This window comes from Eumetopias jubatus, unplaced genomic scaffold, assembly GCF_037043125.1.
Source record: "Eumetopias jubatus isolate StellerSeaLion01/CBP00866 unplaced genomic scaffold, mEumJub1_p1.0 scaffold_9, whole genome shotgun sequence".
Taxonomy (NCBI): Eukaryota; Metazoa; Chordata; class Mammalia; order Carnivora; family Otariidae; genus Eumetopias; species Eumetopias jubatus.
The window spans coordinates 50,567,509-50,592,654 of record NW_028274815.1 but is presented as its reverse complement, the minus strand read 5'-3'; the positions used below and the strand labels follow the sequence as shown (position 1 = coordinate 50,592,654).

At 47.8% G+C, this 25,146-nt stretch overlaps 1 protein-coding gene across 2 annotated transcripts; it reads left to right on the top strand.

The window, feature by feature from the left end:
* Window positions 1-11,412: 11,412 nt before the first annotated feature.
* SPR (sepiapterin reductase) lies at window positions 11,413-16,850 on the top strand. Of its 2 annotated transcripts, XM_028116356.2 has the most exons (4): window positions 11,413-11,812; window positions 12,398-12,688; window positions 13,003-13,047; window positions 16,072-16,151. In XM_028116356.2, exons 1-3 carry the CDS (start codon window positions 11,491-11,493, stop codon window positions 13,044-13,046), a joined length of 657 nt encoding a protein of 218 aa, XP_027972157.1. In that variant the 5' UTR covers window positions 11,413-11,490; the 3' UTR covers window position 13,047; window positions 16,072-16,151. The 2 variants fall into 2 exon arrangements, with proteins under 2 accessions (XP_027972157.1, XP_027972156.1); XM_028116355.2 differs by lacking the exon at window positions 13,003-13,047 and having other exon boundaries at window positions 11,422-11,812; window positions 16,072-16,850.
* The last annotated feature ends 8,296 nt before the right edge of the window (window positions 16,851-25,146 follow it).

Here is a 25,146-nt window from a genome sequence, read left to right as displayed (position 1 = left end):
AAAAGAACAAAGTTGAAGGACTCACAATTCCCAATTTAAAAACCTTACTACAAAGCTATAGTCACAAAAACAGTGTAGTATTGGCATTAGGATAGACATATAGATCAACAGAATAAAATCAAAAACCCAGAAATAAATCCTCACATCTCTGGTCAATTGATTTTTGACAGGTCAATGAGGAAAAGGTCAGTCTACTCAACAAAGTATTTTAAGAAAACAGGATATCCACAGGCAAAAATAGTTGGACCTTTACCTCATACCATATACAAATTAATCCAGAATGGATCAAAAACTTAATTTAAGAGCAAAAACTATAAAACGCAGCTGTGCAATGATCATCACAATCATTTTAGAACACTTCTATCACCCCCAAATAGTTCCCTCATGCCTACTGGCAGCTAATTCTTGCTTCCATTCTTGGTCTTGAATAACCATTGATTTGCATTGTCTCTATTGTTTTGGTCTTTTTAAAAATGTCATACAAATAGAATCATACAAAATGTAGTCATTTGTGTCTGGCTGCTTTCATGAGGTTCACCTATGTTGTAGCATGGATCAGGACTTTGTTCCTTTTCATTGCTGAGTAGTATTCCATTGTGTAGATATACCACATTTATGTTATCCATTCACCAGTTGCTGGACACTGAAATTGCTTCTAGCTTTGGGTATTGTGAATAATGCTACTATGAACGTTTGCAAACAAGTCATTATGGAGACACAGGTTTTCATTTCTCTCGGATAGATACCTAGGAGTGGAAGTGCTGGGTCGACCACCTAGATTTTACTATTGACAACTACTATATTTGCTTTAGCATATGTCTATCCACCTAGTCAGCCCTCTATTCTTCCATTAACTCATCTAATTTTTTGGATGCATTTTTTTTAAGATTTATTTATTTGAGAGAAAGAGAGAGAGCACGAGCAGGGGGAAGGGCAAAGGGAGAGGGAGAGAACCTCAAGCAGACTCCCCGCTGAGCATGTAGCCTATCTCAGGGCTCAATCCCACAACCCTGAGATCATGACCTGAACCAAAACCAAGAGCCAGATGCTCAACTGACTGAGCTACCCAGGTGTCCCTTTTTGGATACATTTTAAAGTAAACTCAGAAATAAGAACATATCTATCTAAATTCAGGTAATTCTTTAAAAGAAATTATGGGTTAATAAGTGGATCATTATTTTTTTAGAATAGTTTTAGATTTACAGAAAAACTGTGGGCTGTGAAGCCCACATCCAGCTTCCCCTATTATCAATATTTTACATTAATGTGGTACATTTGCTTACAGCTAGTGAACAAATTATCACTATTTCCTAAAGTCAACACTTTATTCAGATTTCTTTAGTTTTTACCTAATAATCATTTTCTGTCCCAGGATCCCATCCAAGATCCCATATTAGTCACTACATCTCCTTAGTGTCCTTTTGACAATGACAGCTCCTCAGGCTTTCCTTATTTTTGATAACCTTGCCATTTTTAAGGAGTACTGACCCAGTATTTGGTAGAATGTCTTCAATTTGGGTTTGCCCGATGTCTTTCTCCTGATTATACTGGGATATGGGTTTTGGAGAGGAAGACCACAGAGTAAAGTGACATTCCTATCACATCATATCAAAGGTACATGGTATCAACGTGATTCATCAGTGTTGATGTTGACCTTGATCTCCAGGCTGAGGTAGTTTTTGTCAGGTTTCTCCACTATAATGTTACTTTTTCACCCCTTTACATACCATACAATTTGGGAGGAATTCACTACGCCCAGCCTACACATAAGAAGTGAGGAGTTATGCTCCGCCATCTTGAGGTGAAGCATAAGATGGAGCACAAATACTCCCTTGAGGTATGTACGTAAATTGTTTAGAGTTCTTCTGTATGGGAGATTTGTCTATTCTGCTCCATATATTCTTTTATTTACTTAATCATTTATTTATAGCTTGTGGACTCATGGATAATTATTTTATACTTTGGGTTATAATCCAATACTACTTGGTTTTATTGCTCAATTTGCCCTGCTTTGGCCACTGGGAGCACTTTCAGTTGCATCTTGTGTCTCTTTGACATACTCCTATCATTTTAGGTGTTTTATTTTTTAAGCATTTTTTTACTTTCAGGCACTACAAGTTGCTCCAGGTTATTTTCTATACCAGTTTTAGAATCAGCCATTTTCCAAGGAGCCCTGGTTCTTTTTATTGGAGAATGGTATGAGAAATGAAGATCTGGGCACTGGGTATGCTCATTGCTACTGGGGTGTCTGCTTCTTGACCCTCTCAAAGGGCAGAGCTTGGAAATATATGTAGACACTATCTATAATTATTTGTCTATTTATCTCTCTGGATCTATATTAAGCTAAATGAGTTCATATTGATGTCTGCAATGTGAATCCATCATCACATGATTTATTCTAGCCTCCTCCCTGGTCTTGTTTATCTGTAAATTCCCATTCCCACTCCCACAACAAGTTTCACGAATGGAAGTGAACACTGAGTTGATTACTTCTTCAGCAGTTTCCAGCAAATAAACTTTACCCAAGCTCCCGTGACTGTTAGAAAATCCTGCTCTGCTGCTATTGTTCTCTGCAAAGTAAAATGTCAAGGCTTTCTTCTGGTCAACCAGCCCTCTTAATGCTAAAACTGCTATTATTACCTTGTTTGAACATCTTGGGTAAGTACATGACAATGCAGTTCCAAAGTACCATGTGTATCATATAGTGTGCTTTGGTTGGAGAATATGGAAAAGGTCTACAGTTTATTGCCAACAATCCATGATGTTGTCTTATTTTTAAAAAGACTTCTGCTTGGGGAGCCTGGGTGGCTCAGATGGTTGATCGTCTGTCTTTGGCTCAGGTCATGATCCTGGGGTCCTGGGATCGAGTCCCACATCAGGCTTCTGGCTCAGCGGGGAGCCTGCTTCTCCCTCTCCCTCTGCCTCTCCCCCTGCTCATGTTCTCTCTCTCTCTGTATCTCTGTGTCTCAAATGAATAAATAAAATCTTAAAAAAAAAAAAAGACTTCTGCTTGCTTCTGCATATTCAAGTGTCTGAGGTACAGAATACAGAAGTAGCATATTTAATAATATTATTAAACTTCATATACAGCAGACTTTAACTGTAAAAACTGTTTTTAGTAACATATTTTATAGAAGGAAATTTGTATCTTCATCAGATGTCAAAAATCCTTCATCTTCTACCACTAAAAATAGTTGGCAGTCCATGGTAATAATTTTGTCAAGCTTTCTGTTCCAATTTTTTTTTTTAAAGATTTTTATTTATTGGGGCACCTGGGTGGCTCAGTCGTTAAGCGTCTGCCTTCAGCTCAGGTCATGATCCCAGGGTCCTGGGATCGAGCCCCGCATCGGGCTCTCTGCTCCGCGGGAAGCCTGCTTCTCCCTCTCCCACTCTCCCTGCTTGTGTTCCCTCTCTCGCTGTGTCTCTCTCTGTCAAACAAATAAATAAAATCTTAAAAAAAAAGATTTTTATTTATTGAGAGAGAGAGAGAGAATGGTAGAGAGAGAGCATGAGAGGGAAGAAGGTCAGAGGGAGAGGCAGACTCCCTGCTGAGCAGGGAGCCCGATGCGGGACTCGATCCTGGGACTCCAGGATCATGACCTGAGCCGAAGGCAGTCGCTTAACCAACTGAGCCACCCAGGCACCCTCTGTTCCAATTTTTTGTCTCAAAAGTAGAAGAGACTATACTCCTGAAATATTTTTATAAAGTCTGTTGTTGTGTAATTTGATTCGTAAGAACAGAAAGGGTTTAGGGTGTCTCATTTTTCTCTGAAACTTTCTCCTTTTATTCATAGTCTGTATTCTTAGTTATATGTGGGTCAAAGTTGTTTCAGCATGGATGTTCTTTACAAAATTTTAGAGTTTTCCACCTCATGAACTTTTGGGGTTGCAGAGTTGATGTTCTCCTTGCAAGTTATCCTTGCAAGATGTGAAGAATTCCCAAAGGGAACTTTTTCTTGAAAGACTCAAAGCTAAATACAATTAAATAGCAAAAATTAAATATAGTTCTTTTTTTAATTTTTTTCTTTTTAGATTTTATTTATTTATTTGAGAGAGACAGAGATAGTGAGAGAGTGCACAAGTGGGGAGGAGAGGGAAAAAGCAGGCTCCCCGCAGAGCAAGGAGCCCGATGCGGGGCTTGATCCCAGGACCCTGGGATCATGACCTGAGCCGAAGGCAGACGCTTAACCAACTGAGTCACCCAGGCGCCCTTAAATATAGTTCTTAAACATCAATTTGTTTAATGTTATGAACGCTAAAATGCCCAGCAAGTCTACAATGATTAAAATTCTGATATAATCTGTCCTTATTTTTTCCTAGTACATTTATGTATTCATTTAAGAATCTATTTTATTGGGCACCTGGGTGGCTCAGTTGGTTAAGTGACTGCCTCCGGCTCGGGTCATGATCCTGGAGTCCCAGGATCCAGGCCCGCATCAGGCTCTCTGCTCAGCAGGGAGTCTGCTTCTCCCTCTAACCCTCCCCCCTCTCATGCTCTCTCTCTCTCTCTCTCATTCTCTCTCAAATAAAATCTTTTTTAAAAAGAATCTATTTTATTTATTTTTGCATAGAGAATACATTGACATGGCTTTGAAAAGTCAAAATAATACAAATACAAGTGTGTACATTCACTTCCACCCCAATCCCCTCTCCCTCCTCTATAGAGTTAACAAGTTTTATAATTTATTGGGGATTTTTCTAGTATTTAATATGTGAGTGTAAGAAAATTTAAGTATATATATATTTTATGCCCCCTTTTTACTGTGCAAAGGTAACAGTATATAATTTTTTCCTATTCTTCACTTTGCCATTTTCATTCAATTTTTCACATCAGTATACAGAGAAATTTTCATTCACTTTTACATTGAAATAGATGTACCACAGTGTATTTAACCAGGTCCCTCTTTCAAAAGCAAAACACAGGTAGGACTACACCCAACTACATGGTCAATTAATCTTTGACAAAGCAGGAAAGAATATCCAATGGGAAAAAGGCAGTCTGTCTCTTCAACAAATGGTGTTGGGAAAACTGGACAGCAACATGCAAAAGAAACTGGACCATTTTCTTACAGCATACAAAAAAAACAAACTCAAAATGGATTAAAGACCTAAATGTGAGACCTGAAACCATAAAAATCCTAGAAGAGAACACAGGCAGTAACCTCTTCGACATTGGCCATAGCAACTTTTTTCTAGATCTTTCCTGAGGCAAGGGAAACAAAAGCAAAAATAAACCATTGGGATCACATCAAAATGAAAAGCTTCTGCACAGTGAAGGAAACAATCAACAAAAGTAAAACACATCCTATGGAATGGGAGAAGATATATGCTAATGACATATCTGATAAAGGGTTAATATCCAAAAGACATAAAGAACTTCTAAAACTCAATACCCGAAACCAAATAATCCAATTTAAAAATGGGCAGAAGACATAAACAGACATTCTTCCAAAGAGGACATACAGATGGCTAACAGACACATGAAAAGATGCTCAACATCACTGGTCATCAGGGAAATGCAAATCAAAACCACAATGAGTTTTTACCTCACACCTATCAGAATGGACAAAATCAACAACACAGGAAAAAACAGGTATTGGTGAGGATGTGGAAAAAAAGGTACAATTGTGCACTGCTGGTTAGGAATGCAAACGGGCACAGCCACTGTGGAAAAAAGTACGGAAGTTCCTCAAAAAGTTAAAGATAGAACTACCCTATGATCCAGCCATTGCACTACTGGGTATTTACCCAAAGAATACAAAAACACTAATTCAAAGGGATATATGCACCTTTATGTTATAGCAGCATTATTACAATAGCCAAGATATGAAAGCAGCCCAAGTGTCCATCAATTGATGAACGGATAAAGAAGATGTGGTATGTATACACCATGGAATGAAATATTGCCATTTGCAAGAAAATGGATGGAGCTAGAGAGTATAATGCTAAACGAAGTAAGTCAGAGAAAGAAATATACCACATGATTTCACTCACATTTGGAATTTAAGAAACAAAACAAATGAGCAAAGGGATAAAAGAGAGAGAGACAAATCAAAAAACAGACTCTAAATTATAGAGAACAAACTGATGGTTCCCAGAGGGCAGGTGGGTGAGGAATGGGTTAAATAGGCAATGGGGATCAAGGAGTGCACGTGCCATGATGAGCACTGGATGTTGTATGGAAGTGTTGAATCACTATATTGTACACCTGAAACTAATATAACACAGTATGTTAACTAACTGAATTAAAATAAAAACTTGAAAAGCCAAAGACAAAAAACAAAACGGGTAGCACTATATCAAACCAAGAAGCTTCTACACAGCAAAGAAAAGGCAACCTAGTGAGTGGGAGAAAATAGTTGCAAATCATATATCTGATAAGGGGTTAATATCCAAAATATATGAAGAAATCATACAACTCAATAGCAAAACAAAAAAACAAAAAAACAAAAACAAAAACAAACAAAACAAAACCAAAACAAAACATCAAAACAATCTAATTTAAAAATGGGCAGGAGACCTGAATAGGCATTTTTCTAAAGAAGACATATAGATGGCCAACAGGTACAAGAAAAGATGCTCCGTGTCATTAATCATCAGGGAAATGCAAATCAAAACCACAATGAGCTATCACCTCACACCCGTCAGAATGGCTATCATCAAAAGACAAGAAATAGCAGGTGTTAATAACAAGAGTGAGGATGTGGAGAAAAGAGAACCCTGTGCACTGCTGGTGGGAATGTAAATTGGTGCAACCACTATGGAAAACAGTGTGGGGGTTCCTCAAAAAATTAAAAATAAAACTACCATATCATCCAGTAATTCCACTTCTGGGTATTTATGCAAAGAAAACAAAAATACCAACTGGAATAGATATCTGCACCCCCATGTTCACTGCAACATTATTTACAATAGCCAAGATACGGTAACAACCTAAATGTCCATAGATGAATGAATGGATAAATATTATTCAACCATAAAAAAAAAGAATGAAATCTTTCCATTTGCAACAACATGAATGGACCTCAAGGACGCTATGCTAAGTGAAGTAAGTCAGACCGAGAAGATAAATACGGTATGATCTCTCTTATATGTGAAATCTAAACAAACAAACAAACAAAAATAAACAGAACAGATTGGTGGTTACAAGAGATGGAGGTTGGGAGAAATGGGTGAATTCTTTTCTTCTCTCTCTCTCTCTTTTTTTAGTTTAAGTAACTTGAACAAAAATTTAATTACAAAATTCCTAAGTCCAGGCCTGTGGGACACAGGCATCAAGTGTTTTTGTAGTTCTGCAGTGACTCCAATGTACACACAAATTTGGGAACCATTGTGCTATTATAAAGGGATTCTATGGGTTGTGTTGCCCCTGAAATATTGCTTGAAATAAGACTGGTAGGGGCGCCTGGGTGGCTCAGTCGGTTAAGCGTCTGCCTTCGGCTCAGGTCATGATCTCAGGGTCCTGGGATCGAGCCCCACATCACGCACCCCACTCAGTGGGGAGTCTGCTTCTCTCTCTCCCTCTTCCTCTCCCTTTGCCTTCCCCCTGCTCATGCTCTCCCTCTCTTTCTCAAATAAATAAATAAATAAAATCTTAAAAAAAAAAAAAAAGACTGGCAGTGTGCGTGTCAGGGCGGCAGATAATCAACTTTGTTAGAAAAGGAAGATTTTTCCAGGCCTTCTCCTAGTCCAGGTAAACCACACTGTCCTTGGGGGCTGTTTTCAAACAGGTCCTTCTGGAACAGCTAGGTTTAGAAGAAGCGAGGTCTGAAGATATTGGGGAGCCTCAAGGTACTGTTAGCTGTGGCAGAGTCTCCGTTACGTGAATGGATTCCCCATGGAAGAGTCACGTGAGGATCCGCACTCAGACACAGCCGGGAGGAAGGTAGCAGGCACAAAGCCGTTTATTAAGGAGAGGACACTGTCAAGAAGGGAGCGTGCGCAGGCCCAGAGGAAGCAACTGCACAGGGATTAGGGGCGTCTTTTCGTTTTATGTTTGCATAGGTTATTGGTCAACCTCTGACTGAGGTTGTTTCCCATCATCTAAGGGATGCCTCCTACCGGTTGGGAGGGGTAGTTTTGGCCCTACAAGATTCCTCTGGAACTGTAATGGCCCTCTTCCCCTACAGGGCCTGTAACTATAACGTAAATATATTACAGTGAAGCTAGAGGTTACCCTGAGGCAGAGGTAGAAGAGGAGAGGGCATACTCTGCACCTGTGGTTCTTGGTCTGTTGGTCTTGGAAGCCACAAAGTCAGGATGTTGTGCCCCCGGCCTTCTAAGACTTCTAATGTGTAACCTCTTTATCACCATCCTTGCCTCCAGCTCACTTCTAACTAATTGCTTACTTTATCGATAACACTTAAAATAGGCATCCCATTCTTTTTTTTTTTTTTCTTTTAAGGAGCAATGGCTTTCTAATTTAATTTTGAGTAAAATAGGCTTAGGGAGATCAAAAGTTCCCCATTATGGCCATTGGAGGTCTAAATTACTTTTGGTTAAGTCAGTCCATTTAGTTATAAATGTGTAGGCAGAGGGACCATAGTTTTTAAACACAAAGCCAGCCAGAGTCCCAGTAAGGGCGGGGAGGGGGGCAGTACCCTCAAAGCATTTTGATGACTGTGATCCCATTTTATAGAGGTTTTACTCTAGGGCAAAGAGAAAAATTCCTGAACAGCACAGTTGCATCGGGAACAGCCTGGTTCCAGAAGGAATCAGACTAAAGGCCAGCACAGTTCCAACAGGAACAGTCTGGTTCCAGACAGGAGTCTGATGGAAGGCTAGTGCTGGTCCAACAGGCACAGTTCCAAAAGGAACAGGAACAGTCCCCAAAAGAAGTCTGACCAAAAGCCAAATGAGCACTCTCAGAGAAAAAAACAAAAAAACAAACAGCAAGGCCTTTTAAAACATCCTAATAAAGCCTGGAGAGTGCAAACACAAAGCACGGAGCTCAAAATCCAGGAGAAAACTTACCTCAAACTCCAGGGTCAGCCAGAAAGCAGTAGGCGCCCAGTTGGCTCTGTGGGTGCTGACATGTTTCTTCACCAGCCTCTGAGTTGTTGGGGGTCTTCTTTGCATCCCACTTCTGATCACCAAGTAACATTAACCTTAAAAAACAAAACTGCCAGTTATTTTACCAGCAAAAATGGGTTTATTTGGGAATAGCAGAGAATCACAACCCAGAGGATGCATTCCCCCACAGAAGAGAGGAATTCTTTTTTTATAGAGGAAAAGGGGAAGTTGGGAAGTTATACATAGAAAGTCCATTGGAGTAGACTGGGAGTTCAAAGTATATAGTGGCCATGACAGTTCCAGCAAGAACTTTGTAGGGCCAATGGCTTTTCATTGACTGAGTTGTTGCAGTCTCTCATTGGCTGGGCTGTTGCCACAGCAGGAGAAAAGCCTTTCTTCCTCCTGCTGGAATAGTAAAGCAGTATCCATGTGTGAGGTCCCTCTCTTCCCTTGGATCTGTGTGTAACTGATAAGTGATAGGGCATGAGAGCTCACCCTGAGGCCCTCCCAATTCCATTCTAAAGGAGATTTTCTTTTTTTTTTCTTTAAAGGAGATTTCCTTTTATTAATTTTCACAGGGCATCCTCTAATCTCTGCCATTATTGCAGGAAGAAGTCTTAAAAAGGTTAGTCATAGATACTGGAGAACCAACATACCCAGAAGAGGAAAAACATGGTTTTAGTGTTATCGAATAATAGTAAAAGTAGTTGCAATAAATATACAATTTTCTGGCTTCCAATTCAAATTCAATTTTACAGACTTTTCCCTTAATTTCCTTCAATTTACACCTGGTCTCTTTAACACTGAAAATTTGGGCTCCTAACAACATTAGCATAACTACTTTTTTTTTTTTTGGTCCTACTTTTCATCAAATACTTTCAAAATAATACTGTGCATATTGACAATAAATCTACTAAATGATGTTTAAGATTTCTTTGCAGTTTCATTTGTTGTTAGAGTATGTTCCATGGTGCAATCTGAACTGCACATTTTACAAAAAGTTTGCAGTAAGGAAACCCACGCTGACCAGTAAAAACCTTCCCAAGTTGTTTTGGTGTTGATATGATAGCCCACACAGCAGAAGGAAGCAAAACACATTTTTTTCCTGGAGCCTGTAAAGGCAACTTTGCAGTCTGTCCACTCGGAGAGAGAGAACAGCCCTGTGAGGACTTGGGCTGAGTTATCAGAAGTTACTTACCACCCTTGCTAAACTCTGAAGTCTCCATGTTCAGATTTGAAGCTGTCTCCCCGACCTTATCTTCCCTCTCTCCTTGAAAAAAATCGGAAATGTGGGTTTTCTGAAGTACAGGTCTGGATTTACAGATTCAGCTGATTGCGTAAACTTGAAGTGTAGCCAGGGCACAGGGGTGCAAGGACACTTGGCTCAGAGGGTCCCAAACAGACCAGGTTTGGCCATTCACAGCTGACAAAATCCAAAGGCAGAGAGCAGAGTGGCAGTGAAACCAGAAAGGAATTTATTTCACTGGGAAGACAGCAGACTAACGTCTCAAAGACTGCCTTCAAATTGCCACAAATACTTCCAGGTTTATATTAGGGAAATGTGGGACACAGGTCGGTGGGTACTGCAGATAGGCAGTGAAGGTCAAACCAACCATTGTATCACACCGGGTCTTGCTGGCGTGGGAGCAGTCCCTATTGCTTGAGGGGTTGCTTGAGGGGATAGGTTCGGTGGCCTGAGTTCAGAGATAAGCTAGAAAGAACTTAAATCAGAAAGTTGAAAGACAAAATGGAAGTAATTGCAGTCCTCTTTCAGAAGTTGGGAGTAGGTGCAACTGACCGCTCGGAAACGTGTAGCGTTGAGTGGGTGCAGAAATCGGGGTAACACAGACCTGTAAAAGCAGGAGACCCCAAAATCTCAGAGGAAGGGGAACTGGCTGGAGCACAGCGTTGCCCTGAGTCTAGAAAGGGAGAAGAGGTTTTTACACCACTTGGAGGAGCCACTGTGGTGCTCCCAGAGGTAGCTCCCGTTAAGCTGAGAGCGATGAGTTCCCAGAGCCCTAAAGTGGCATGCGCCGCATTCTGGGCTTTTGCTGGCCGCTTACAGGGATGCCCAGCACGGAGCCGGATGGCCTGGCCTGGAGGAGGTCTCTTGTGCGAGGAGGTGGGGTGTGAACTTGGGAGGCGGATGCGGCCCTGCGGGGGAATGAACGTGCGGAAGTGCGGGGAGGGGTGCGGTTGTGGTGGTGGTAGTAGAATGAGGCCAGGCCCAGAACTGGGTTAGGATTCCGGGTGGAGGCGGTTCCTCCCGGCCCCTTAGGTGTAGCCCCTTCCCGCAGACTGGGACCGCGCAGGCGCCTGCACTTGCGCCCGCCGCGGCCAGGAAAAGCGGCGCCTCTCAGTCGCGGCCGAAGCTTTCGGTTCCGCCCCCTCTGGCCAGGCCTCCGCCTACTCCAACCGCGGCCGCCCCGCCCCCCTGCCACTCCCGGGTCGCCGCGCGATAGGTTGCGGGTCGCCGGCATGCAGGGTGGCAGGGACAGGGACGGCGGCCTGGGACGCGCCGTGTGCGTGCTGACCGGGGCCTCCCGTGGCTTCGGCCGGGCCTTGGCTCCGCTCCTGGCCCGGCTGCTGTCGCCCGGCTCCGTGTTGGTCCTAAGCGCCCGCAACGACGAGGCGCTGCGGCAGCTGGAGGCGGAGCTGGACGCTGGGCGGCCCGGCCTGCGCGTGGTGCGGGTGCCCGCCGACTTGGGCGTCGAGGCCGGTTTGCAGCAGCTGCTCGGGGCCCTGCGCGAGCTCCCCAGGCCCGAGGGCTTGCAGCGGGTGCTGCTCATCAACAATGCGGGTAAGGCGCCCGCCGGCGGCGGCGGACTCCCCGTGGGAGCCCTAGGAATACTGCTTAGCGCCCCTAGCTCTTCTTCCTCCTTCTCACTTTCCCCACCCCTAGGAACTTTAAAGGTCACTCTTAGGAGTCAGAAAAGATGCCTGAAAATCCGAGCTGTTTCAGCAAGGTACGGAGGGAGACTCGCTGCCATCGGTGCGGCTCATTCTTCCCCTACCCCCGCCCCCCCATTTCTGGGCAAATTTTCCAAAATACCTGTAGAACTTTCCCGATCGCCTAGCTCCGCGCCCTCTGGCGGAGGCCTGAGGTCTTCCAGCAAAAGTAAATACCGTCTTTTCCAAATGGCCTCCTGCGTTCTCCCCCCAGGCCCAGAGCAGGACATGCACACTTTCAGTTTGCAACTTGGGATGAGTGAACAACCCCAGGTGTGTCTGTCTGTCTGCAGAGCTGGGAAGAGGGAGGCGTCTTCAGAAGCGCTAGAGATACTCCTCTAGGTTTGAATGGGAAGGGGGTGTCTAGAAATTGGAGAGGGCTGGGGGAAGAGAAAACCCATCTGCACAGAGTGATTCTTCAGGTCTGGTTTTTCAGGCACTCTTGGGGACGTGTCCAAAGGCTTCGTGGACCTGGCCGACCCAGCTGAAGTGAACAACTACTGGGCTCTCAACTTGACCTCCATGCTCTGTCTGACTTCTAGTATCCTGAAGGCCTTTCCAGACAGTCCTGGCCTCAGCAGGACTGTGGTTAACATCTCCTCCCTCTGTGCTCTGCAGCCCTTCAAGGGCTGGGGATTGTACTGTGCAGGGAAGGCTGCCCGTGACATGATGTTCCAGGTTCTAGCCGCAGAGGAACCTAGTGTTAGGGTGCTGAGCTATGCCCCAGGTAGGTGGGACTTTACTGCCATCCCTGTCACCCAGAACTGGCTGGTTCCCCTCTGGGGGTGGGGAAAGGGCCTAGTCTGTCCCCTCCAAGAAAGAAGCCACAGAGTTTATTGTCCCTCAATCATTAACCATCACTCCTTTAGGGAAATACAGGCTCCAGAAGTCAGAGCTGCCTGGGATAGGGAGTGTAGTTAGAAGATAAGGGGAGAGACGGGGGAGTTGCCAGGCCTGGAGGGTGGGGCCAGAAAGTCTGAGATACTAGAGTTGAGAGGGTTTGAATTTCAGGCCTGTACCATATTTCCTTATGTGAACCAGGGAAGATGCGACCTGTCTACGGTGCAGTTGGGAGGACTGAATGAGGTAATATACATGAAAATGATCCCTAGCTGTGAAGTGCTATCTGACTGCTAGCACTTCTTAATGTTAGATAGAACTTACCACACTGTATCCTCTTCAAATCTGTGTTTCTTTCTCCTGGTAGGAAAACCCTGAAGGCAGGAACTGTGCACTGTGCACCCGTATGTCCCCAGCACCTAGCGAAGCACCTCACTTGGTCAGTCCTCAGGAAACGTTAGTTGAAGGAAGAGCAGAGAGACATTGTGAAGTGCTGGCCACCCCAGGCTAAGTTGTGCCAGAACACCGTGGGGATGCTGGGGTAAATAAGAGAGAGCCCTGTCTTCACAAAAGTTAAACAGTAAGGGGTCTTGTGACACTTGGTCTGCTAACATGTCCGTACTACCCAAATCTATCTATAGATTCAGTGCAATCCCTATCAAAACTCCAATGGCATTTTTCATAGAAATGGAACAAACAATCCTAAAATTTGTATGAAACCTCAAAAGATTCGCAAATAACCAAAGCAATTTTGAGAAAGGAAAACAAACCTGGAAGCATCACGCTCCCTGATTTCAAACTACATCACAAAGGAATAGTAATGAAAACACACACAGTTTACCAGTGAAATCTCATAGGCCTGGTGTCTTGAAGAAGATAACTTTGGGTTGAAATTTTGCCGTGACCTATTAGCTCCATGAGCTTGGATATACAAATCTTTCCGCAGATTTGGGAAGTTCTCAGCCATTATTTCTCTGGGGTTCCAATAATGTGTAGATTATCTCTTCTGATGGTATCCCTCAAATCATCTAGTCTTTTTTGTTCTTTTTTCTTTTTGCTCTTCTGACTAGATGATGTCTAATGACCTGTCTTCTGATTCACTCATTTCTTCTGTTTGGTTGAGTCTGCTGTTGACTTCTCTTGAATTCTTTAGTTTAGTAATTTTATTCTTCAAGTCTAGGATTTCGGTTTGTTGTGTTTTTTTTAAAGTGGTTTCTATTTCTTTGTTGAACTTCTCATTCTGTTCATGCACTGTTTTCCTAATTTCATTTAGTTGTCTATCTGCATTTTTTTTAAGATTTTATTTATTTTATTTATTTTATTTTTTTTAAGATTTTATTTATTTATTTGAGAGAGAGAGAATGAGAGATAGCACGAGAGGGAAGAGGGTCAGAGGGAGAAGCAGACTCCCTGCCGAGCAGGGAGCCTGATGCGGGACTCGATCCCGGGACTCCAGGATCATGACCTGAGCCGAAGGCAGTCGCTTAACCAACTGAGCCACCCAGGCGCCCAAGATTTTATTTATTTTAGAGAGAGAGAGAGCACATGTGAGTGGGGAGAAGGGGAAAAGGGCAGAGGGGGAGAGAGAGGGAAAGGGAGGGAATCTCAAGCAGACTCCACGCTGAGCACAGAGCCTGATGTGGGGCTTAATCCCATGACCCTGAGATCCTGACCTGAGCTGAAACCCGGAGTCAGATGCTTAACCAACTGAGCCACCTGGGCACCCCATCTATCTGCATTTTCTTACAGTTCACTGAATTTCTTTAAGAGGATTATTTTGAATTATTCATACATCTTATTTCTTTAGGGTCAGTCATTGGAGTTTTATAGGTTTCCTTTGGTGGTGTCACATGTCCTTGATTATTCATGATCCTTGTGGCCCCCTGTTGGTGTCTGTGCATGGAGGAAGGAGGCACCTCTCCCAGTCTTTACAGGCTGACTTCAGTAGGCAAAACCCTTTACCAGTCAACCCATGCAGTGATTCTGGGTGAACCATCTGGTGATGTCTGTAGCAGGCTTGCTGCAGGAGTCTATGGACAGCCTGTTGCTGGGGTGGGTTGAAAGCCTGGGTCCATGGTAGTGAGTCTGGTGCTGGGCCTGGCGGGGAGCCTGGGTTTACAGGCACTGATTGCAAGCTTGGAGGCATCTAGGGCCACAGGAGCTGGCTGGAATGTGCCAGGTACCTATGTTCATGGGAGCTTGTCAGGAGCCTGATGCCATGGGAGCAACCCCAGGCCACAAGGGCCAGCTGATACTGGAATGGATTGGGGGCCTGGGTTTTTGGGGCTTTCTGGGAGCTTGGAGCTGGCTGGAACCAGCAGGCACGAGAGTGACCCTGGGGCCTAGGTTTGTGGGAACCTGTGCCATAGGAGCTGCCTGGGGCTGCTGAGGCACTGGATCTGGCAGGCAGTGGGGTTAGCTGGGGGCCTGGGTTCATGGGGGCCCAGAGGGAGACACCTAGGGCCATGGAAGTTGGCCTGGTGCTAGGGTGGGCTGGCTCTGGGATCCCCTGTGAAGTCGGGTGCTTACTTCACTCTCTTCCCACGGGGAGGGTGTCTCTACACTGGGATGCCCAGGCTTGGGGGCAGATGATAAGGGTAATACACATCTATATTTCCTACCTTCCTCAATGCATCCTTTCTTATTTCTGTGCTTCACCCAGGCAGTGTAATCCCTTACCCGGAATCCTTGGCTTTTGTGAAGGTAATTTCATGGGCAGCTAATAGTTCATATTGATATTTCTTCAGAAAAGTGCTAGAAACTCCTATGCCACCCCTTTGCCGACCCCAATGATATTTTAGCAAGATGCATTTAGCAGAGGGCTACAGAAGGAGCTGAAGCAGAGAGAGAACCAGGGCTGTATAAAGGGCCGCATCGTCAGGGTATGTAGAAGCAGAAAGGTCCGTCCTACTTGATGACTCGTTGGTTGTGGTAAGAGAGTGGAGAGGGAAGAGCCGGGGATGGAAGTTTTGAGTTTGGGAGAAGAGTATTTCATTAATAGAAATGGAAAAGTCAGGAGGAGGAGGTACCAGTTGGACTGGACAGGAGGTGAAAAGCTTGGTTCTAGATACAGTGGTCTGGAGATACCATGTTCACTGGGGCATCGGGATTTGAGTCTGGAGCTCAAAAGTGACAGAATGACCCTGACCACACTTGTCAGCCAGGGTGAGGTATTGCCAGTGGCCAGACCTGCCTCCACCATACTCCACACACACATCAGGGGCTCTGCCTTGGCCCATGTCCCCTCAACTTCAGCTCTTCATGTCCTAGGTCCCCTGGACACAGACATGCAGCAGTTGGCCCGGGAGACCTCGATGGACCCAGACTTACGAAAAAGGCTGCAGGACCTGAAGACAAAAGGGGAGCTTGTGGATTGTAAGATGTCAGCCCAGAAACTGCTAAGCTTGGTGCAAAAGGACACGTTCAAGTCTGGAGCCCATGTTGACTTCTATGATAATTAAGCCAGTGTCCTTGGCTTTCTGGGGCTTTCTTCCCCCCTCTCTCAGGCACACCCAGGAGCCCTGTGCCACCCCCCATTCTGCCACAGGGGCACCGCCAACCTTGCCTTACCCAGATAAGCACTCATACCTACTGTCCTGCCCTCAGAACCAGCCGGCAGTGAGGGCTTCGGGTCACTGGAATCCCAGTTCTCAGGAGTCTGTTGACTGCCCTGAGTTAGGGGGAACTTGGAAGAGAGAAATTATGGCTGTTGGTAGTCTGTTTCCCCAGAAATAGAATTTTAGGGATGGGATAATCAGAACAAGAAGCTGCAACCCTGAAGAGAAGAGGTTGGGGGCTCTCATGGCCAGTCCCTGGCTGAGCTAATGTCAAACAGGAGGGCCCATGTAGATTCACAGCCCACAGGGGAGGGAGGACAGTGCAAGTATGGCACACAAGGATGCCCCATGCTCATGGTAGCAGGACCTTGCATTGAACTTCGTGTCCTTATTCAGATGCCTCCTCCCTCCAGAACCTACCATCTGTCCCCCAGATGGGGGGGAGGGGCCCCTGAGAATTTATGTACAAATAAAAAGCAGATACAAATAAAATGTAGATTGTCCTTTATTCACCCCTGCCTTCTCTGACACAGGGCCCATGACTCCTGACTCGCTGGGTCCAGAGGTGTTCCTTAATGCAATTAACCCAAACTTGGGGAGTTACCCATATTTCCAGGGGTGTTATCTTGGGGTTGTCTGCCTTTTCTCACAGAGCCCTACCCAGTGGCAAGCTCGGGTTCAGAGTTGGCCAAGATGGACATACCCAGCTGCCTGTTCCTCCAGATGCCTATGCTGACCCCAGTCTTTATTACCCTTTCCCCATCCTTGACCTATTCAAAGAGTATTTAGGCTTCAGAGCCTGACTCCCAGCCTCCCTGGCCTGCTTGGACTCCCAATTCTACCCTTTGCCCACATGGCAGTGTTCTGGATGCTTCTCCTCAAGGGACAGTCTGTCATGGGCCCCCCTGATAAAGTCCATGTGGCACATGGTCCTGGTCCTCAGTGGGGTAGGCTCAGGACCAACATGCCTTTGGGGGAGGTGGACAATATTCCAAGAGAAGGAAGCCCCAAGAATCCAGGTATGTAAACAAACTCATCCTTCTGCTGTCGGCAGATTCGGCAGAGCTGGGAGCTCCACAGTGGTGGTGGTCTGCAGCTAGTCAACCGGCCCTTTGCCCCTGTGCCTTATTTAGGAGGAGAGACCATGGTCCCTGCTAGCCAACTCTCCAGGACTCAGCCTTGCATCTGAGCGTATAGGAGGGAACTCTTTGTTCCTTCTCATGCACAGCAGAGGGCGCACTGAGGCCGTTCTGGGGAGAACCCGGGGCTGCTCAGCTCCGGAGGCAGGCTCTGGGTTGGAGCTGCCCCCAGGAAGGAGCAAGTAATTCATGCTCTTTCGTTACCCAGCAGAGCATTTACCCTCACTGGAGTCAGAAGCACTGCACTCATATCCCGGCTCTGCCATTTGCCAGCTCGTAACCCAGCGTAAATTGCTTCTCTGTGTTTCGGTTTCCTTATCTGAAAAATGGAACCTCCCTCTGAGGGTCATTGGGGGCATTAAGTGACCTAATGTTTGTAAATGTTTAGCACAGTCCTAGTATTGCAGTAGGTGCCCAGAGATTCAGATATTATTGCCTTTTAATATCAAGATCCAGATCAACCTGGAGCCCCACTTGCAGCCCAGATGCCCTCCCCGCTTGCTGACCTACAGCAAGAACTCTTCACTCTGCCACTCCTACTTGGGGCCTCAGGGGGACTGGAGTTCAGTCTAGACAGATTGTTCTGGATTCACCAGACCCACAGGACAATGCATGAGCCTCGAAGTTGGGAACCCTTGGTTCCACTTACCTCTGTAACAGAGATGTTGTGGGGTCTTGCACAGGGCCCTCCTCCCTCTGGGCTCAGTTTCCTTAGAACTTAGAGGAGCTCTGAGATTCCTTCCTGCAGGTGGGGCTGGGCCAGGGGGGCTGCCCCTTGTGTCTGGTGAGTGTTAGGTGGATTTCCTCACCTGGCCTCCTGCCCCAGCAGGAGTGTGAGAGAAGTCTGAGCCAGTACAACCCCAGGCTGGCTGGTCAGGATTGTTTTCCTCTCCCTGCCAGGCTGGTTGGCCAGGACTTAGTGAGGAGTACCACATGTCCCCACCAGGTGGCGAGGCCCTCCCATGCCTGACACCTGTCCTCTCCGGAGCCGAGGGATTGAAGAGCCATGGAAACAACCCCCGTCTTTTTTCTCTCTGCACTCTAGGATTGAGAACCCTCGGGAGCTCCCCAGGGAGCTGGAGAGGACCAAAGGGCTGGGATTACTCTCCCTGACAGGCCCAAGGCCTCCTTAGTGACCCCTGGGCTCGGGCCACAAGGATTTTCCAGACCTTGCTCCTTGGCCGGGACTCAGCCTCCCCAGGTCCCCTACCACTGGGGCAGGGAGATTTTCTTGCTAACCATCTGTGTTCCCAGGGTGCACGGCCCGGCGTTGGCCACCACACACATGAACACACGTGAGCACATACACAATACATGCCTGCACATGCCCAGAGTCCAGCTGCAGGGTCGAGCAGGGCCTCAGATTAGCCAAAAGACAAACAAGGTTTCTCTTTGTCTTTGATGAGAGCAAGTTGGGCAGTTTTTTGGTTTTGTGTTTAATACCCTGAGCTGGAGGCCAGCAGCTGGCCTGTAAGGAGCAGGGGAGGGGAATATTCCAGGCCCACCCCAGGGACATCCAGCACCTCTGTCCATGAACATGACCAGCTGGGACTAGGCTGTTTAGGAGCATCCTCCCGAACCCCCCCCCCCCGCCAATTCTTGTCCTTCATCCCCTTAGTACAATGCAGGCTGTTGCCTGAGTCCACTGTTAGCCAAGCCTGGAGGTGCCTGGTGGCTCCTACCTCCCATTCAGAACCAAAACGGGGGGACATGCGCCATCTGAGCATCTCCCCATGTCTCACTTTAGGGGCTGGGCTCTGGGATACTGCCTCTGGTCTCCTTCACCCACAGTCTCTCCCCACGGAACATGGCCTCCTGTGCCAACGTGTGTTTGCCGTAATTCACACTCACGTACACGGGTACACACCCCTGCTTACCAGGGTGGCCGGCATGTTCCTTCACCATTGGGGTCCTGTGTGGTGACAGAGAGGTGAGTGGAGAGCACTTCCAGGCTCTGGAGTGGAGATCCCACAGGGTGACACCTCTCCAGCTCCCACAGCATCTCTGCCACCCAGGGTTTCAGGGAAGAGCCACTAGGCAGCAGGCTAGGAAGGTAGCTGAGGATACACTCTGAGACCCTGAGACCAGCTGGGGGGAGGGTTAAAGGGTGGCTGAGGAGCCATTCTTGCTCTGCCAGCCCAGTCCTGAGCTCTTCTGCCTACAGGGCTGGGAGGTAGGGTTGAAGCTGGATGTTCCCTCAGACTTTTAAAGTAGGGCCCACCTCCCCATTCTCACCCTAGAATGATTGTTCTTCCCAGCAAGACTTCCTTACCTCACCCTTTTCCCCCACATTTTATCCATCATGCACTCCCCTTCGGCCCTTACTGTGAACTGAGAGAGCCCTGGATTTCTATTTTCAGGGAGAGGTTGGGGAAAAGGAGGCAGGGAGAAAGGGAGGGAGAAGGAAGTTCCTTCTTTTTCTTTGGGAGATCCACGTCTCAGGTCCACCCACCAGCTGACCCCAGAGACTCAGCATGATTCCTCAGTTGACTAACCTGGAAGCTACCCGGTGGTCTCTTAGCCCTCAGGCCCATGTCCCCTGTCCCCAACCCAAGGGGAAGGGAAGAGAGGGGCCTGTCTCCCACTCCCCAGGCCTGGTGTCTCCTCTTAGAGCTGTAGGAATCTATCTGGCCCATACTCTGGTTCAGGTCTTTGTCCCCCTGCTGCAGAGGCCTTTCCTGCCCCCACCCTGCCCTTCCAAACCCTAGCTTGACCCCAGGGATCAGTCTCAAAAGGCTGTGTGTAGGGGCACCTGGGTGGCTCAGTCATTAAACATCTGCCTTCGGCTCGGGTCATGATCTCGGGGTCCTGCGATCAAGCCCCGCATCAGGCTCCCTGCTCCTTGGGAAGCCTGCTTCTCCCTGCCCCACTCCCCCTGCTTGTGTTCCCTCTCTTGCTGTGTCTCTCTCTGTCAAATAAATAATAAAATCTTTAAAAAAAAAAAAAAAAAAGGCTGTGTGTATTCTGCAGACCTTACCCAGACCTAACCCAGTGATGCCTTTTAGAGTGAGGAATGAATGAATGAATGAATGAATGAATGAGTGAGTGAGTGAAGAGAGTGAGCAAGCAAGTGAGCCGGTGAATGCTGGAGTGGCTCACTGCCAGGTGTACAGTGAAGCATTTGAAATGGCTCAGGTGTGTTGATGGTGCCTGCGAGTCAGGTCTCTGCAGACCAACTCCCACCAGCCCAGGCATCCCTATGTGGGGGTTCAAACCCACCTTGGATTCCTCCTTGGAATCCCTAAAGGAAAGCCCAAGGGTGTGTATTATGAAGTGGGTGGGGCTGTCCTATGTCAGAATCCACCTGGGCAGTTTAAAAAAAAAAAGGCCTTTCCCATTGCTCCTCCTTCACCCCAGATTCCAATTCACTGGCTCTGGGTGTGTCCCCACATGCCCTAGAACACTGAAGAGTGAGCTGTGAGAAATGGCTAATTCATGAATTTAAAAAGCGTGCTGTGAACCTCGCAAACCCACGTGGCATTAGCAGAGATCAAAGAAGACTGCTGCCCAGAGAAAGGAAGTTTAGGGGACAGAGTCAGGGTTAGGGGTTGGGGCTAGTCTGAGCTCAGAATTAAGGACCAGTATATGGCCAGGTCAGGGTCACTGTGAGTCCAGATTTGGGCTCAGCACAGGGCCAGGGCTAGGCTTAGTCTGTGTTGGGGGTTGGGACTGTCAGGGTGAGCTGGCTCATTAGGAAAAGAAGGCCAGGCCCAAAGACCAAGGTTGAGGGGCTGCTCTCTCCAGCCCAGGAGAGCCCCAGATCTGCCCACCCTGTCCCCCTGTGCAGGAGCCCTGTGCACAGGGCAGAGACATTATCTGGAACAAAATGGGCTTTAAGAGTCCATCCTTGTGGCCAGCCTAGGTGGGATGGGAAAAGGAGCCGGGGCAAAGGGAAGAACTTGAGAAGAGGAGAGCCTTCTGTCCTCTCTGGAGCATCCAGGCCACAAGAATAGACACAGCAGGGCACGGCGAGACTGAGGTAGGGTGAGCAGGACCGTGACAGGGAGCCGAGCAATGCGGAGAGGAGCACAGACACAGAAAGACTTGAAAACATAGTGAGATTTAGATGGAGGGAGAGAGATTGAGAGAAGCTTCGCACTCACACACACTCATACGCTCTCTCTCATACACACACTCACACACTCACACACACTGGGCCGTGTGCTCACGTAGCCACCCTGAGCCTTACTGGAAATAATCCCACTCGCGACGCCGGGGCCTCAGCTGCACAGGCGGTGCCGAGCTGTTACCTTGCACATCTGTCAGCTCCAAATGTAGAAGCTGTCATAGGGGTGTGTGTGTGTGAGAAAGAGAGAGAGAGAGTGCGTGTGTGTGTGCTGGTTTCTCCCAGAGAGTTCTGAGGGCTTACTTACCCCAGCAGAGGGAGATTCCCCAAGGGCCCAGAGGCTCTCCTGGAGGTCCACACCTCAGGAAGCAAGGCTGCCTCTCTTCCCATCCCGCCCAGGGAGAGGCCTGCGGGCTGCCCAGCTTTAGGCCATAGCCCCCTGGACTTGGCTCCTGTGGCCTGGGGTGGCCACTTACAGCCATGAGGTCCCGGGCAATCAAAGCAGCTGGGTCTCCTCGTCTGTCAGGTGGGCCTGTAAAGTAGCCAAGCCCTCTGGATCGTGGAGGGGCAGTGATGAGCGCCTGGCCTCCTGTGCACCCACTCCTGGGTCACATCCCCCACTCCCTGGGACTTCAGGGATGCTTTTCAGCCTGTTTGTTATAACTGGGAATTCCTTCTGTGGCTGATTCCCGACTTCCAGGGATGTACCTAGCACACAGGTTCCTTGGGGGGGCACTAAGGACATGTCCCTGCTCCGGCCTGCTCCTCTCCCAGCTGTTTCCCAGGCTCAGACCCGAGGATGCGCCTAGAGCACCAACTCTGGACTGCAGAGGGCTGAGAACCTCTGACCCAAAGCCTCCAGGAGCAGAGAGTGTTGGCACAAAACCCAGGGACATGGGGATACTTAACCCTTTCTTATAATGATCCTTAGGCAGAATCATGTGCTCTTTCTCTCTGGCGACACTTTCCAGGTTTTTGCCGCCCCCCCCCCGCCCCCTTTCCCCATGTGTCAGAAAGTTCTTTTTTGTGTCTGCACTCTGCCCCGCTTATCATAAACGGATTTTACAGCAATGAGGAAAAGGCCCCAGACACCATCCAGAAGGCAGGGCAGCCTTTTCACTTTTTTTTTTTTTTAAGATTTTATTTATTTATTTGACAGAGAGAGAGAGAGTGAGCACAAATGGGGGGAGCTGCAGAGGGAGAGGGAGAAGCGGGCTCTGGATCCCAGGACCTCGGGATCATGACCTGAGCTGAAGGCAGACGCCCCAGCCTTTTCATTCTTAGTAGAAGAAAACAGGGCCGTTGGCTGCAGGGCCCAGTCCCTGTGTCAGAGCTCTTCCAAAGTGCGATGCCCACTCAGGCTAGACCTCCCCAGTCCCACAGGACTGACACTCTGGAGAGAGAGAGAGAATACACAGCCCAGCCACTCCTCCCACCAGCTGGCAGCCTTACTGTTGACCTGCCCCATCAAAGCCCACCCTGACCCCTGGGGCCTTATCTCCCTCTTTCCTCAGATCCACCATCCTTTCTGCCCAAAGTTTGGATGGAACATCATAGGTAGGCTGTGGGTGCTCATGTTGCTCAAGCTGGGGCTTCTGAGAGAAGACCGAGTCTAAGGCTTTGTATCCGTGGCTCTAGCCCTGTTTTTTCAGGAAGTCGAGAGGCCATTATCTGGGGTGTGTTCTCTCCCGGGGCCAGGGTGTCTGTGTGCAGGTATCTGAAGTCATATGAACCACACGTGGGCCTGCTCTGGGCCCCGGCCACGTGTGTGGAACTGTTTGCCACCTTAGTGTTAATATTAGTCGTACAGGCGCTTGAACATTTGGCTTTGCTTCTGCGTGCTGCGGGGCTGTGTAATTGTGTGTGTACCTGTATACAAGCGCTTTGCTATAAAACTTGCCAGAGAACAGCGTATGCGCGCCAGTGTAGGTTCGGGTGTGGGACCATATGCACACCCCTGGGAGGCGACCGCGAGTGTACGTGTGAACTACTGGCAGCGCACACCCGCATTTATACCTGGATGACAGTGGGTTTGTATGTTTAAAGCATGCGTGCGTACTGGGGTGTGCACACACACGTAGGCACACATGCGGTTGCCTGCGATCGTGGGAGGGCCCATGTTGTGTCCCTGGGTTGCTCTCGGCGTACAAGGGGGCGCACATGCGTACACGTGCGACAGGGTGTGACCTTGCCGGCAGGAACCTGTGCGAAGCCGAGGGTGAGATTTAACCGGCACGTGTGTATGCGTGCGCGTGCCTGGGTGTGACTCTGACATGGTGCAGGCGGTCCCGGAGACGTGGGTGTGTTCCGGCCTGTGACTGAGGAACAACAATTGTGTGTTGACAAACTCCAGCCACCCCTTAAGCCATGTCCAGTGAGAAGGAAACGTGTAAATGTGCTTGTTAAATACAAAACAGAGCAGCCACAAAAGGCCAGGTCCGCCGTGGTAGGAGTGAATCGGGAAGTCGCTCTCCCTCTCCCTCCCTCGCCCGCTTCTCGCCCCTCGCCCCTCGCCGGCGCTGGCGCTGGCGTCCTTCCCTCACACCTAAGCCCAGTGGTGTTTTGCAGTCTTTCAGCTGTTACCTCAGTCCCTCCTCGCCTCATTCCCGATTCACTCCGTTGCTATAGGTATGTTTGAAACCCCAGCGTGGTAGATTTTAATTAGTCTTCCTACAGATGGCCAATTAACATTCATTACTTTTGCCTTGAGCGATTAATTATGAGTTTGGATAGAAAAGGAGAGAAGAGGAGAGAAGATGGGCAGGTGAATGAAAGGAGAAAAGAGAAGGGGTTTGATTGGAGTCTGGGATTTTTACACAGAGCAGGCTGCTGGGGGAGAGGGTGGGAAAGAGCTGTTTGAATCCCCTCACTCCCAGCGGCCTCCCTCGGCCCACAGCTGCTCCGGGGGCCCCTAATCGGCTTGGCTGGCCCAGCCCTCCAGGAAAATAGAGCTCACACCCTTGTTGGGCGTCCCTAAGCCTTTGGTGTTCCCTGACCCCAGCCCCTTTCATAATACCGGCCCTCTTGTCTTTCGCGCCAGAGCTGGGTGGGAACTATGTCAGGAATTGTCTAAAATGCAGCAGATGACCCAGAAGCAAGGCTCCGCTGACAATCACCCGGTCCTAGAATTGTAGCAGCTCATTGTACAGATGAGGAAACTGAGGCTGGACAGGAAATGACCCCCACCTCACGCATCTCAGGAGGAGAGTCCAGCTCTGTTGACCCCCGGCCCCGTTCTCATTCTGCTGCAACCAGGGTGTTCATAAAGACTCTGAGCACCGTTTGATGCTACCATCTGGAACATACTCCCTGCATTAGACAGCAGCGTTCTTCAAGGTTGCGAACGTAACTCACATCCTCCAGTGTGCACCCAACTGCCGAATGCTCATGTGATTTCCCAGCTCATTAAAACACCTCCTGGGTGATGTTGCCCAATTTAAGAGCCGTGGCCATGTTCCTAATCCTAAATTCATTCCAGGAATGGAGGAGAGACTCCTAAATGTAAACATTGGCTTTTTGGGTGGTAGGATTACAAATGGCTTTTTTTTCCCCCCCCTCTTTAAAATCATCTGTACTTTTCACT